The sequence below is a fragment of the Rhagoletis zephyria genome, unplaced genomic scaffold (genome assembly GCF_001687245.7).
Source record: "Rhagoletis zephyria isolate East Lansing unplaced genomic scaffold, Rhagoletis_zephyria_1.1 Rzeph_scaffold_00530, whole genome shotgun sequence".
Classification (NCBI taxonomy): domain Eukaryota; kingdom Metazoa; phylum Arthropoda; class Insecta; order Diptera; family Tephritidae; genus Rhagoletis; species Rhagoletis zephyria.
In genome coordinates this window covers 66,380-82,111 of record NW_016157614.1, presented here as the reverse complement: position 1 = coordinate 82,111, position 15,732 = coordinate 66,380, and the positions used below count along the sequence as shown (strand labels likewise).

General features: G+C 34.6%; 1 protein-coding gene across 1 annotated transcript in view; it reads left to right on the top strand.

The window, feature by feature from the left end:
• Window positions 1-15,732, top strand: part of LOC108360163 (uncharacterized) — a 175,536-nt gene that overhangs the window by 126,406 nt on the left and 33,398 nt on the right. The window contains exons 5-15 of the mRNA XM_017612346.1: window positions 3,615-3,875; window positions 3,967-4,157; window positions 4,900-5,250; window positions 5,317-5,411; window positions 5,474-5,696; window positions 5,759-5,850; window positions 5,911-6,635; window positions 6,722-6,873; window positions 6,944-7,011; window positions 7,242-7,381; window positions 7,446-7,567. Of these exons, the coding sequence (XP_017467835.1) occupies window positions 3,615-3,875; window positions 3,967-4,157; window positions 4,900-5,250; window positions 5,317-5,411; window positions 5,474-5,696; window positions 5,759-5,850; window positions 5,911-6,635; window positions 6,722-6,873; window positions 6,944-7,011; window positions 7,242-7,381; window positions 7,446-7,567 (2,420 nt within the window). The remainder of the gene's footprint in view (window positions 1-3,614; window positions 3,876-3,966; window positions 4,158-4,899; window positions 5,251-5,316; window positions 5,412-5,473; window positions 5,697-5,758; window positions 5,851-5,910; window positions 6,636-6,721; window positions 6,874-6,943; window positions 7,012-7,241; window positions 7,382-7,445; window positions 7,568-15,732) is intronic.

The following is a 15,732-nucleotide window of genomic DNA, read 5'->3' as shown; positions in this document are numbered from 1 at the left end:
GGTTCGTAGCTAGACTGACCAAGATTATCCAAATGAGAATGCCAAAAATGGATCTTGATGGACATTTTGCATACAATTTCTAAATTAGTTTCCGAGAATTCTTGAACCACTTCCTTGTATATTGAACTTTCTTCATTTACAAGATAGCTATTACCCATAGAGATGAAACTCAGCTGTATTTTCTACTTGTTTCAAAAAAAAAACACTTGTGTAATTAAGTAGTGAATGCCTCTCGATGACACATGCCCAAAGAAGTTCATTCATTGTCAATTAGTGGCAAAAAAATTACGTCGAAACCGGAAAAACCGAAAAAATTTTCAAAAAATTCAATTTCTCGCGTGAAAAACATCTCATACCCCTCTCAAATGAACAAAATACTGTATAATTCGAAAGTGTCAACAATTCTCTGCCCAAAACCGTCTAGAATTTAAAAAACGGTTGAAAATAAGATTTTTAATGATTTTTTTTTCAACGAAAACTCTGAAAAAACAGTTTTTTGGCCTTAAATCCAGATTTTGGGGGTGTTACAAATCCTTTGAAGGGTGTTTCGTGGATAACTCGACCAGGTGAACAATCTCTTCTAGGTCGCTTCAAAAGTGTATTCAATTTTGTTTTTTTTGTAGCACTGTGTAATCAAATATAAAGAATTCATTTTTACTATGCATTATTTCCCTCAGTGTAGTTTCAGCTAAAAATATGCACAGCCTTGAAAGCCGGGAATGAAAACAACAGTGCATTAAACAAAACAACATGAAACTTCATATCCAGCTCTTCCTGCAGCTGTTCCTCTTGCTCTTGTTAAATATGTATGTAGGTGTTTACAATCTATCTATATCTTCTATACTCAAGTAGCACACTGGTGTATAACTTGGTGTAAATTGAGCCAAAAATCAACTTTTGGTGTTCAATAAATGGCTTTTACCTTAGGTTCAAGGTGCTGGAATGGTATTTTCAGAGGTTGTAGTTGAAAGTTCAAGCCTTAATTTAAGCCTAAATGGAAGGTTATATCGCCTCGCTCGTCTATCAAAAAAAGCTTTAGTATTTGCCGCAACAAATTTTTTTCTATTTTTGATGGCCTGTGTTATATAAAGAGACGTTCCTTTTTTGTAACAAGTAATCTCGCGAATGGCAAGTCCCTATTTGGACCAGGGACCGATCTATTCGAAAAAAATTTATTTATGGTCCGATTTATTTTAAATTTGGAACGTAGGTTTTTTTCCTAGATTAGCATATAGGGTCCTTTTTCCGGTAAATGGACAAGGAACCGATCTATTCGAAAAAAAATCTTCGTTATGATCCGATTTCCTTGAAATGTTGTACGTAAATAGCTTTTTTCCTAGACTAGCATAGATTATAATTTTTTCTGGGAAGTGGACCAGGGACCGATCTATTCGTAAAATCGCATTTGTCGTCCGATTTAGATTTTTCACGCCGGTAGCTTTTTGTCTAGATTAACATATAGGGATCCCTTTTCCGATAAGTGCATCAGGGACCGAACAAACATTGACGTATGTTGGGACTAGAGACATTGATATTTTTACACATTAGAATATTATCTCCTTTGAATTATTTAAAACAGTTGCTGAGAAATATCTGTACTTTAAATTAAATCTCTGGCTTCGGTAATCGGCCCGTTGTTAAATCATAGCCGAATGTTCGGTTCGGCTTAGGGGAAAAATCGGCCTTCGGTTGCATTTTGCTTTTAGTTAGAACAAATAGGGACACGAATTTCGAAACGATACGATATTCTTTAGCCATCTGATATTTTTTACTCGATAATTTTAAAACCATATTTTTGGAATCGAGTACCAGACCCCTTGTATCGTATCGAATCTTAAATACACATTACAGAGTTAACGTGATTAATAATATATATGTACACTGTATTAAAAATAATTGTCTCTTACTAAATTCGTTTTGATGTGCTTAAAACAAAGCACACCTGAAAAAGTCAAAATTTTAAAAGCTTTTCTATATTTGTATAATAATTAAGTATACCTTTATTCAGTAAAAAAAATTACAGATATTTAGTAGAGATAAAAGCAAAGCGCATTTGTAACGTTTCAAAGTGGTTACAAAATTGAAAAACTCTGCGAATTGGGCAAGACTAATTGTATAAAATTGTTTATAGTAATATTTGAAATATTTGAGGCTAATTTTCCAAGTTCCTAAATGTAAAAATCTTTCCTACTTTTTAACCGACTTCAAAAAAATGAGGAATTTTCAGTTTGTCGAAATTTTTTTTGTTATTTGTTTTATCAGCCGAAGTATCTGGCGTTACTAAAATTTCCATTGAAACTTTTTTGTTAATATTGTTTTAATCTAATTTTTAACGCAAATAAAACATACGTTTTATGTCACCTTGCGGTCCCATTTCAAAATATCTCGACTCTGATGCCACCTGGCGAGACCGTTTTTCGCAAATATATTCTGCTTACATAACCAACAAAAAACAGCCAAATTGGACAATAAATAAGTTATAAGACTTTTATTGTTTCGCAGTTTGTATGTAAAGCAAAATGAATATATTCTGAGTATTAAGGAGCAGAAATGTTTACAATCTTAGGTTAGCATATGGCGGAATTTCAACCCGCGCCTTCGGTGATGTCCTCTACAAAAGCAAACACTTAATAAGGTTCATTCTGTATTAGAAAATAATACCAATATTCAGATTTAATTTTTTGGAATTTGGTATCGACATTAGGAATATCGAGTCTTTTAATCACAATATTAATGGCTACCCGATATTTTTTACAGTGATACTTTAAATGAGTACTATATCGATACTTTCGGTTCGATACCATGTCCCTAAGAACAAAAGCTATTTATATATATATCAACTATTGTTAAAGAAGGAAGTCTTCTTATGTTAAGGAAATAGTTTAAATTCCCAGCAGGCAAAGGCGGCCAATCGTTTTGCTAATTGCATGTTTGTTTTTACCACATTTCTGAAAATTAGAAACGTACATACATATATTCTGATATAAGTGGACGTATGAAAAATAAATTTCAGAGCTCATCAAAGGAAAATGCTGTTAATAACTGACCTAAAGCGAATAGTGACAATTATAACATAGAAACGGAATAAATTTAACCCAGTTCAAATATTTAATCTCAACTAATTAAAAAATACAGTAATATACATATTAAGTAAATAATAATAAGGAAACTATTAAGTGAAAATGACACACAATCGCGAAAGTCTACGACTGAGTCTTCTTGATTTGCAACAAAATACGCCGGCAACGTCAAATGGCAGCAGCAATTCCAGCGTTTCTCAGACAATGTCGGTTATGGCGAACCAAGCCATCTCAACCGCGGTTAATCGCATCAACAAAGTGATTGTTGCACATCAAAACGATAAATGCGAGCGCCTGAAGAAAATGCAGTCGACCACTTGTTCTGATTCAGAGGACGACTCCGATCGTCGGGCACAACTCGAAATAAATAATCGTTGGAATTATAGCGGCTACGATGGTGTAAGTTAAGAAGAAGAATATGTGAGGTGTATTAATGGTAGCTGTGCAACTGGAAATTTAATTATTTTGGGAAGATTTTCTTTTTACTTTTGTAAATGCCACAATAAATATATTTACCTTCCTTCAAACCGATAGGATACACGCACCCACGTTGTACAAGAAATCTTACGTAACGAACAGTCATATGTTGAGTCACTGCAAACAATCGTCACAAAATATCTGAAGGTACTCAAATCTCCCGAGCATGCTGGCATGATCGATTCACGTACTGTGGACGAGATTTTTTTTATGGTACCCGATATACTGGAGATTCACGAAAAATTTCATGCTGAGCTGAAATCGCGTTGGGAAAGTTGGGAGGCGAACCAGAAAGTTGGCGACGTTTTTCTTGAAACGGTGAGGTCAATCGCGCAACAATGATTGTTGTAGAAGAATGTAATTTGTACTATGTATATTTACAAACTTTATTTTAACTTGAATGCAACAGTTTTCAAAGCTGGAGGTGCTGGAAGTATACACTTCATTTGTGAATAACTGCAACCGCGCGAAGAACGCTATCCGCACTACGAAACACCAACGACCATCGTTTGCGAAATTCTTGGAAATAACTGCCCGCGAGCATAAAGGAAAATTGACGCTAGACAACCTACTCATCAAACCGGTACAAAAGTTCCCTAAGTAAGTTGACCTGTTTTTCTCCTTTCTGCGCCTTTTACTATCTATTTAATAATATTAATAGCGAGTTAATAAGCTGGTGACAGGTAATAAGGTCAATTGACTTTATTTCCAACTCTGGTGGTACCTTTTCAAAAGCGAAATAAAGTCAACAAAAATTTGGAAATAAAGTCGTTGACGCTATTTCCTCATTCAAATGGAAACAGCGTCAACAATGCTTAAAGTATGTCGATTCATAGAAAAAAATGTTGTTCTTACAATAAACATTGCCGCGTAAGTGTTGTTTTTTAAGAGGTGAATAAGGTTATTGCCTAATCCTCAGTGTTGTGATATTAATCCACACACAATCATGAACTACCACCAATTGATTTTATTAAAAAAATTTAAATTACGAATATGTAAAAACACGATGCGAAAAACTAAACGCCTGCGCACAGCTGGAATACGAGAAGTATTTGAAGAAAGACTGTAGAAATGATCCATAACTTGCAAAAAATGTTTCGTTTCCACAAAAATAAAGCGAACACTATTAAATTGAAGAAACAGTCCATGTCCAAAAACCCCGGAGGAACACTGAAAGAATTGTGGGTCTTAAATTGGCATATTTTGAACGAGCGTAGCGTGACTTGGTGTGCGCTGACGCGGGCCGCCGTGAAGCTAAGCAATAAAGTCAATTGACCTTATTTCCGTTGATCATATTACCTGTCACCACTAAGCTACATATTGAATCTTTTCTATTCCTTAGTTACGAAATGCTCTTTCAAAGACTTATAAAGCACACTGATCGCCATCATCCCGATCAAAAGCATCTACAGGACGTGCTAAAGCTTGTCCACGACATACTTGTTCATATCAATTGTAAGGAGCGCGAAATACTTGAAAATGGGCAACGCGAAGCTACTTTGCGGGAGCTCGAAGGTGTTATCGAAGGTATCACAGACCTGATAACACCCGATCGGCAATTTCTACTCTTCGATTTGGTTTCAATGCCGTCCGGGCAGGGTGCACGTAAAGAGCGCGGCTTCTTTCTGTTCAATGATTTATTGGTGTTGACAAGTATCAAGAAACGTAGCGGTACGATACGAAAGCCTAATCCGTAAGTATTGTTTGAGCATTAGAAACATACATATTTGGTTTTTATATGTGACATCATATTTTACAGCTCTACCTGCCCTGGTACTGTAGCCTCTACTTTGGATACTAACAAATACAAGTTCCTTACAAAAATCTCCCTCGACTGTTTAGAAATTGTGAAGAGTGAGTGAGAGACGATCATATAACTCTTTAGTCATATCATGGATTATCTCTCCTTTCTTTAGCTAAAGATGAAAACGTGAAACGCATAATGAATGAAATTGAAAATTTGGCCGAAGACTGCAATAAATTACAACAAATCGCCGACATCACTGCATCGCTGCAATATCCACACCAGTATTTGGAGGATGTCATACGTGAACTTCTAAGAGATGTGCAGCGGCAGCTGTCGGAACGTCAGACAAATGACACGCAACTGAATCTGCTGGAACTGCTGGTCAATTCACCGTAAGTAAACATACTACTCCTAGCTGGTCAAAACATAATTAGCTTCGATTATAAATTTTCAGGAACGGAAGCCAAAAACTATCGATCGTCTTCAGCAAAGCTGAGAAACGCACTCAGTGGGAGGTGACCTTCAATGAAGCTAAACAGAAAATGGGTAAGCATCGGAGCATCAACATTTCCAATCAAATCACTTATAACTTATTTGCATTACCAGCTGCCACACTCGAGCGACACCCCATTCCAGAGTTTTTGATGTCTATACCAATACGGAAAACTCGTGCAGGACTACAGTTTACATGCGCTGCGGCCACGCTCAGCGAGAAGCGCGATGTGTGGGTGTGCAACAGCGACGGATACGTAGGACAAGTGTGCATTATGTCTCTCTACCCGGAGCCAAACGTGACCAGCTGCAATGGCGTTTGTAATGCTCGAATTCTTTGCGTGGCCTCAGTACCTGCCTACAACCCAAACAATAGGAACTCCGCAAATAGTGGCACGCAGCAGCCAAAACAGTCGCATCCACTCAGCGCCAGTACTACGCCACAACACAGCTACACGCAGAAATTGAGGGACTATCGCAAAAGCATCTCGCCGAACTTCCAACCATCAACTGTGATTGGCACACCGGAAAAGAAAAAGACGCCATCAGCACCTGTAGCGGTTGCGGTGAACTCAACTGACTCCGGCAACGCCTCCGCAACGGGTAATGCAAGTAGTCACGGCAGTGCTGAAAACCAACTTGATTTGAATCTAAGTTCCAGTGATGACGAGACAGATACTGGTCTTATAAACGTTAGTGCTGTTGCTGAAGCTATATGCAGTAACGGCAGCAGCACCGTAGAACGCGTACCCAGTCCTGCTCCCTCGGTGCAGGCAATCGCTTCGGTGACATTGCCGGGCAGCAGTAGTAGCGGAACACCATCGCATCACTCGCACCAAGTACGCTAGTCGAACTCTTAAGAAAATAGTAAAAATATAAAGGCACTATTTATACATATTTGCATGTCTATTATTCTTATTTTCAGGACTCAAATCCAGACGATGGCGATGGAAATTTATCAACTATGTGGATTGGCACGGAAGACGGCTGCATTCATGTGTACAATAGCACCGATAATATTCGCATCAAGAAGAATAGAATTAAGATTGAACATCAGTCGGCTGTGTATTCCATTTTGTGAGTAGGAACACTTCAAAATTTACCGTACACATTTAACCGTTTTAAATTTAATATTTGCGCTGGCTAGGTACCTGGATAATCGTGTATTTGTTTCTTTGGCCAATGGTGATATCTGTGTATATCTTCGAGATGGAGGTGTGTATTGTTTCTCTTAGGCTAAGCGCATTGAGGAGCGGCGAGCAAAGAGCATCGGCAAGGCGTCGATTACAAACGTATTTGTTTCAATCGGAGCGCACAGAGTGAAGAGCAAAGCGTACATACACGTTTGTATTGATGCTTTGCTCGCCGCTCCACTATGCGTTTACATGTACAAAATAGCAGCGCATGCTTTTGTCCTAACTTTTGCTGTTTATAATTTTATGCAGTTGCCTGGAACACTAGTTTGTCGCACTGTCTTTCAATCGGCACCGTAACAAGTCCTGTAACCAAGTTGCTGAATGTGCAAGGAAAGCTGTGGTGCTCCATACAAGGCATTATAAAGGTTTTGGATACAGATACTCTCCTGGTGAGTCTGGTTAGTACGCAGTTTTTAACAAAATCAATGAACTCTTTTCTTTTAAATGTATAAGGTGGTCAATAAAATACAAATCTCATCCGACTCAAAACCAATCACCAACATGACTGTGTCGAACAATTACGTGTGGATTTCAATTCAAAACTCGGCCCATATAAAGTGTTTTCATTCCATGAGGTAAATTTTTCATTCAAGAAGGATTGGGTCTTGTCTTTCCTCAATTTATATTATTCGCACTTATTTAAGGTACTGCTATACATTTTTTAATGAAAGTGTAAATTTTTCGGTGTCGTCTACATCACTTTCATCGTATCAAAGTTTAAAGCCGATGGTTTATTAGAACCAAATCAGGGATGGGCGTTTTTGAATGAATTATTATTATTTTATTCATAATTTTTCTAATTTTGAATGACGAATAAATTTTTATTCTTCATTCAAGCACTGTCGAATGATGAATAAATTTGTATACGAAACTTGCACGCTTTTATGATACATACGTGTAATTAAATACAGAGCAGCATACGAGTCGTCAGGCTCAGAAATTCGTCAAAGAAAGCTGGGTGAAAATCGCTTATCGTACAGAAGTGTTGGCAGCTAGCCAGACGTACGCTTAAAAAGGGGAAGAAGGTTAAGTTTGTTTTCAATCTTCCATGTGCGTGCCTGCATTAGGGATGAGCGATGATTTTTTCATCGGTGATAACATCGGAGGGTCAACATCGATCCTCGATTTTCATGGACCGAAAATCATCGATTTTACACAACATCGATATAATTTTCAAATACGAATTTGTTTCCGTGCTCATCAGAAGTAATCAGTTCTGTTGGAAGGGTTCACGCAATTGTTAACAACATTTGTTCTCATGCATTTTTTCCTCTGTTATGAGTTTCAGTTTGAGTTTGTTTAAAAAAAGTTTATTAAAAACCTTAAAATCAAAAAAAATATTTTACTACCTTCGCCCGTTTATGAATTATAGTTTAACATACGTGGCAGCACGTTCAGGTATATCGTCCCCTGAAATACAAAAATCGTAACTACATATGAACTGTGCATATCTCGAATCATCGACGCTTCGATTATGTGTACAAGGTATCGCTGTGCCGATGTTCCGCATAGTCCGCAATCGATTACAAAACACCGATATTTTACGTCTTATCATCGAATATCGGGCATCCCTAGCCTGCATTTTATGAAAATGACAGATGAAACCATAAAATTCGTGCAATTAGTTGAAACATAATTGGAAATTAGTAGACATTTTTGCACCTGAAATTTTTGCGCTTTATACTTTTGTGAAAAATTCCCTACATGTAGGGATTTTGGCTGTAAAAATGCGTGCGTAGGGAAAAAGGGCAGATTTTTTATATATCTTAAAATGTATGCAATTTTTGAAATGTGAATAATTATATGAGGCGATTCACGTCAAATGTCCCAAGCGCGCTGAGCGGTGCAAAACAAGCTTGTTTTCGAATAGCTGAAAAGCAGACCGAAAATGGGAAAAATAATTCAAAAACCATGATTTATATAGATTTTTGTACGGGCTATCCGATGGTGCTATGCGTTTTCCAAAATTTTCCCATTTTCACGGTGAAAATTCGCAACAAATTTTATTTGTAATTTTTCTCAATTATAGTAATTTTTTATATTGTTTTAAGTCGTCTCAATCGAAAGATCAGGTCTTTTTACATATAAATCATTAATAAAAAAGGGACTTTTTTGATTTTTTCGAGCTATAAAGCGCTTAATAGAGGGCTATGACAGTCGCCACGCTCCGTCGCGTCACGTCGACTCCGTTCGTTTGAACAAATTAAAACATCATACTGTGATAGAAAATTTTTACAAAATTATTATTTAAACACGCTATATCTCAGACGTTTGGGTATAGATCGATTTGAAATTTTCACACAATAAACTAAAAANTACTGCGTTTATACGCATGCATAAGTCGCTTTAATTCATTTCGCCGCGATTCAAAACATATGTATAAACTGAATTTCAAATCGCTTTGAAAGAGCGAAGTGTTTTGGCTCACACTCCATTTCAAATCGGTAGTTTAATTCTCCAGACAGTTAGAAAGAGTGTATAAACACCGCTCTCACTCAAAGCNGGGTATAGATCGATTTGAAATTTTCACACAATAAACTAAAAACTATTCCAAAGAATTTAAGTTTAAAAAACTTCTTAATACTTACCGCCCAATTCTGTGTTTTCTTGATAATTTTTTTGTAAAGAAATTTTATCAAGATTTTTATCAAGTAGAAGCTTCCTTCGCATTCTGTGTCAATATTTATAAAACAAAAAGCTCTACGACTTCCACATTAGTGGAACTGATTTCCACATGAGTGGAACTGATTTCATTGTCACATATGAAAAGTATGAAATTAAAAGCGAAAAAGCTTTTGACTGNGCAATATTAAGGTGATGCGCATAGATGTTTGCATTTAGTTATACCCAACCGAGCGCAGTTAGGTTGCCTTTTAATTAGATGTCTCATTTAGGTCTCTTCTTTTGGATTTTTTTTAGTTTTTTTTAGGTTTTTTTATTTGTTGAGTTTTTGTTTTCAAAAAGTTTTTCTTTTTACCGTGATTCTTGTTCTCTATCATGACAAAAAGTTTGAATTCTAGGGCAGAAGAGATTTTTTTTAATTTCAAAGTATCTTTTGCAACTGGTATAAATGCATGAAACTGAAGTGTACCTACTATTGTTAAGGCTTTTTCGAATCTTTTTTCAGGGTATTAACAGCTATTTCATATAGGGTTCGAAATTTCGGACTTTGGTATCGATACTGAGTACTCATTCTGGCATCGAGCTCATGGTATCGATACTCTAAAAGTATCAGGGGAAAAGTATCGATACTACTCAGTATCGGCCTCATTAAAATACGTTTTTCGGGATACAAAAATTATTTTATTCTTCAATGGTATATCTAGTTATTTCCTGAAATTAAAACAATAGAAATTTAAAATATTTGATTTTTATTTCATTGCAGAACTTACCTTCACGTTAGAAGTAATTTTAACGTTAAATGTACATACATATTTCAAGTTTTATTAAGAAAATTTTGTAAAGTTTTAGTATGCATTTTTGTAGCCTAATCAATTTAAGTGTAATAATGTGCAAGTTTGAATTAAAAGTCAACGGTAGTAGGCTACACGTAAATTTTAGTAGGTTAAAAAACTGCATTCCCAAAAAGTTTCTAAAAAATCTGCATTTTCGTGAACTTTGCGTAAAGTTTTATGGCCTTATTCATAAAAAATAAAAAAGGTTTATAAACTGAAAAATGTATGAAAATGTCATTTTATTAAGCTCTTTAAACCTACTTTATTTTTTATGAATAAGGCCACTAAACTTCCACTTATTTGGTTTATTTTATGCAACAGAATACACGCAATTTCAGTTTATTTTAAGTGATAGACAAAATTGGACGATAGTAATCCATATAAGCAAAGAAAGCAATGGAAGAAAAAATTTAAAAAGTGTGCGTTTTAAAAAGTATTCGATACTACGAGTACTTTGCAAAGTATCGAGTAAAATCACCAAATAAGGTATCGAGTATTAAAGTACTCATTTTTATACCCTCAGTATCGATACTTACTCAATATCGATAGTATCGTTCGAACCCTAGTTTCATAACTCCTGTTACTACTGAAAAATACCTCCTTACAAAAACTTTTCGCCCATGAAAAAATCTTAAGCGTTTAAAATATTATTGCCAGATTAACGTTGCAAACTAGCTATTCTTGCATTTCCTTTTATATTGGCTCCTACGCCATCACATCCTCCCTTCCCATGCGCTGTAGCTTGAAAATACCACTCCGCAGGAATCCCAAAATCTTCTGCATGACAAAGGAGGTTTATAAAGTTGCTTTTAATTTTGAAATGCTGACCTGCTCCATCTGAGACGTAGTAAATTTTCTTTGGATTTTCGTAATTAGTTTTTAGGTAATCGCAAAATATTTTTTGATACTCATGGACAGCAACAGTATCGTGATTCAAGTTATCTGATATTATTGCCAAACTCTTTTGTTCAAGTTTGTGACTGAACTGATAGTAGATAACTACAGTAAAAACAGTTGCTTGATTATTGTTCCAATGAAATCACTTAGCTGCATTTTTTACTATGAAAGAATAATTTTCTGCAAAATCTACGCATACAATAATTCATGTTTCTTCAAATTATCTTTTAGACTTTTCACGAAGAGCATTTGTTTGCTGGGAAGAAAATCGTGGGTCTTTAATTTAAGTAAACGTTCACAAAATTCTGTAACGAATTCGTCACTTTTCATAAGTTCCGTTTTCAGCATACGCCTATCAGTTTGAGCCCAAGTATCAAATTTAATTTCAGAAATATCATTTTCATCCAGAATGTTATTTAAAAAATTTTTTAATTCCACTATGTTCTCACAAGATTTGCACTCTCGCAAAAAACGAGTATCTTTGAAATCATCGCATACAATACCATTAATGCAATCATGATAATTTGTAAGGATTTTATCTGCAAATTTTCTATATCAAGTGCTTTTATCATTAATTTAACATTTTCATTATGAACACAAATGCAGACGGTATGAGTTGCTCTCGACACTGCAAAAATACATCCTCAGCTGAGTGAACTTTGTAAAACCTATTTTAATATTTTAATATTTTTTTTTAATTCGTGCAACCGAACCGAGCCGACTTTCACTTTTTCACTTAAACTCGATATATATCACACGTGCGCATCACTTTAATATTGTTATAACTTTTGAACGACCTGATATTTAAATCTGAAAATTTCCCAAAAACTGTTTCAGGTATTTGTCTATAATGCTGCATTAAAAAAGAAATTAGATTTGAAACTTTATAACACACATTTTTAATTAGAATAAAACCGCCCCATTTATTTTTATAAAAAAGTTCTAAAAACCGGCATTTTGTTTTTAATAAGTATTAAGAAGTTTTTTAAACTTAAATTCTTTGGAATAGTTTTTAGTTTATTGTGTGAAAATTTCAAATCGAGCGATACACAAACGTCTGAGATATAGCGTGTTTAAATAATAATTTTGTAAAAATTTCCTATCACAGTATGATGTTTTAATTCGTTCAAACGAACGGAGTCGACGTGTAGGGATGCAAATTTTGGGGAGTAACATCCATACATCGACGAACGATGCATCGGACAAATGAACATCGATGCTAAAATACATCGCCAGAAAATCATCGATATATCGATGGTTTCCGATGTTTCCAAATTTGCTAGGTTGTAGTCACATTGAAAGGAAAATTTAAAACTTTTCAATTCAATGTGTATGTAATTCAATTAGAAAAATACTTACATATGGATGTATTTCCCTGTATTGCTTTAATATTCCTTTGCCCTTCCTATAAATATAATAAAAATGCATGCCGTCGTAAGTTCGCCGAGCCTAAAGTTCCAAGCCCCAAATTCGTTGAAATTTCAACGGGAACCCGGTCCCTTTTTAATGATTATGTACGCATTTTTAATATCGAAAGATAAGAGTATACACGGAATTTCTGAATTTTCCCCAAAAGAATAAGTAATAAAATTCATGGCCAGACAAAAAATTTTAGGAGCATAATGGGTTCAGGTCTGAATCACACTAAAGTCGATGTTAAAACATCGCTGAAACTGGCATCGATGTATCGTCAATTTAGCGATTTTAGGAAATTGTAAACATCGATGGCAAACATCGAATTTTGAACCGATATTATCGATGTTTCAAAAATATCGATGCATCGTTTGCATCCCTATCGACGTGACGCGACGGAGCGTGGCGACTGGTACAGCCCGCTATAAAAGTCCCTTTTTTTAATAATGATTTATATGTAAAAAGACCTGATCCTTCGAATGAGATGACTTAAACTAATATTAAAAATGACCATAATTGAGAAAAATTACAAATAAATACCGATTTGAGCTGTCGCACAGTGTTATAAAAAAAGTTATCAATGAAAATTTGTTTCTCTTGAAATCAAGTTATATGGCTGCTTATGTATGTACATTAGACTGCATCACCAAAAAATGTTGCGGTTTTTCCGCCAGGATTACACAATGTATTATATTCGTCGTCCACCAAAATATTTTGGAAAAATATTAAGATTTAAGCGAGCTGGGCCGATTTGAAAATACCTCCAAAAATGGAGTTTTTTATGAATAATCTTAAAGAACTTTTTGAAAAAGGTCCCCTCAAACGACGAAACAGATTAAGATTATAAAATCTGCATAAAAATATTTAAAAACCTTTTCAACGGAATCGCAAGAATGAGATTTTTGATGGGGTTTTTTAACTTTTTTCAAATATTGATTTACAAAAAAATTTAATAACAGGGCCACACCTATTCTGATTTAGACTTGTAGGAGCTCAGTTGAAAGGTATTTTCACACTGTTTTTTTTCTGTCCAAAAAAGGTCATTCGTGTTCCATTTTTTTTCAAACACCAAAAACATCTTAAATAATTCAACTTTGAATGAAGTTCGTTCATCCTACTTTTCTCTTTCCTCCTTCGAACGAGTTTATTAGCTAAGAAATAAAAAGGGTGAGAAAATACCTTTCCAATGACACCTCTCAAGTCTATATCGGAAGAGTTTGGGTTCAGTTATTCAAGTTTTTCTTATACCAATATATGAAAAAGTTAAAAAACAGCATAAAAAATTTCATCATTCCGTTCAACTTTTTTTTGTTTATTTTTTTGTGATAGTTTTATGCAAATTTTTTAAGCTCGAACCGTTTTGTCATTTGAAGGGATTTTTTCGAAAAAAAAAACTTTAAGAAACTTTTTTTATTCATAAAAAACTCAATTTTTGGAGGTATTTTCAAATCGGTCCAGCTCACTTAAATCTTAATATTTTTCCTAAATACTTTGGTGGACATCTTAAAATATAATAGATTGTATAATTCCAATGGAAAAATAGTACCGATTTTTTTTTGTATGGGGAGTGATGCAGTTTAATGTACATATGTACATATTCCGAAATTTTTAAACCCGAGCGCACTTGGGCACAAGGGTATATTAATTTTGTTCACATAACGGTTGTTTGTAACAGCCAAAACGATTCGAGATAGATATAGACAAATGTATACATAAATACTCAGAATGAATAGAGAAGTCGATTAAGCCATGTCTGTCTGTCTGTCCGTCCGTGTACACGATAACTCGAGCAAAAATTGAGATATCTCAACAAAATTTGGTATGTAGGTTTTCATTTATCCAAGGTTGGTTGGTATTGAAAATGGGCGAAATCGGACTGTAACCACGCCCACTTCCCATTTAACGGTAATTTCCAGAAATAAGAAAACTGCGATATTTTAGTAACTACTAAGGTTGCCAGAATTTTTAAGCGCGAAATCAGTACATTCGACTTTTTCATGCTAAAAAAATCAGTACTTTTCAGTACATTTTAATTCAAAGCAAAATTATGAATCTAAGTAACAGAAAAAAATCTATATATTTTGGTATATAAATAAAATATAGTTCATAAAAAATAAAAGTGTTATTCATTTTAATAGGAACACATCATTATACACAGGAGCCAATAAATTATTTTATATTTGTGACATTTTGAATAGCAATAACACTGTACGGCAAAATCAACGTTTTTTCTGGGTATTGGACCAAACCATTTTTTTTAAGAGATTGAGTCATAGGTAAAAAAGTAATTTCTCCGTTTTTCGAAGTTAGCCTCCGAAATCGAGATATGGGCCTTCGAAGTTCGAAATTGGACCTTTGGTAAAAAATAATTTTTAATTACTGTATGTAAACTACTAAAAAAGTAAAAACATAGTCGTGGTACGCCTTTTTCTCTTATTTAAACGATATATAACTGATTCTATGTTATAGGTGCTATAAAGGGGTTTAAGGTTCGAAAAATTAAAGACCTTATTTTTCAAACAAGTTTAAACTGATTTTTTAAAAATTTATATCGTCGTAAACGTGATTAAACCCGCTTTATTGTGATATGCAATTTGTGTACTTCGTATGTATAAATCTGAGAAAAAACATTCAAAAGGAAAAAATACTTTTTTTTATAAAAAACATATTTAAAAAAAATGGCATACGGTTTCACTATTAGTTCATAAACTATAAAAATGTTATTCATTTTAACATGAGTGTACACATCATCGTACACAGGAGCCAATAAATTATTTTACATTTATGACATTTTTGAATAGCAATAACACTGGTCTACAAATTTCAACTTTTTTTCTGCGAATAAGACGGGACCTGGTGTTTCTGAACGGATTTTTCGTGCTGAACACGAATCCGGGGTCAAAAATGTCCCATCACGTCACGTTTTCGAGAAAAAAGGGGTTGAAACCCCTAAAAACAGCGTTTTTGGCCATTTT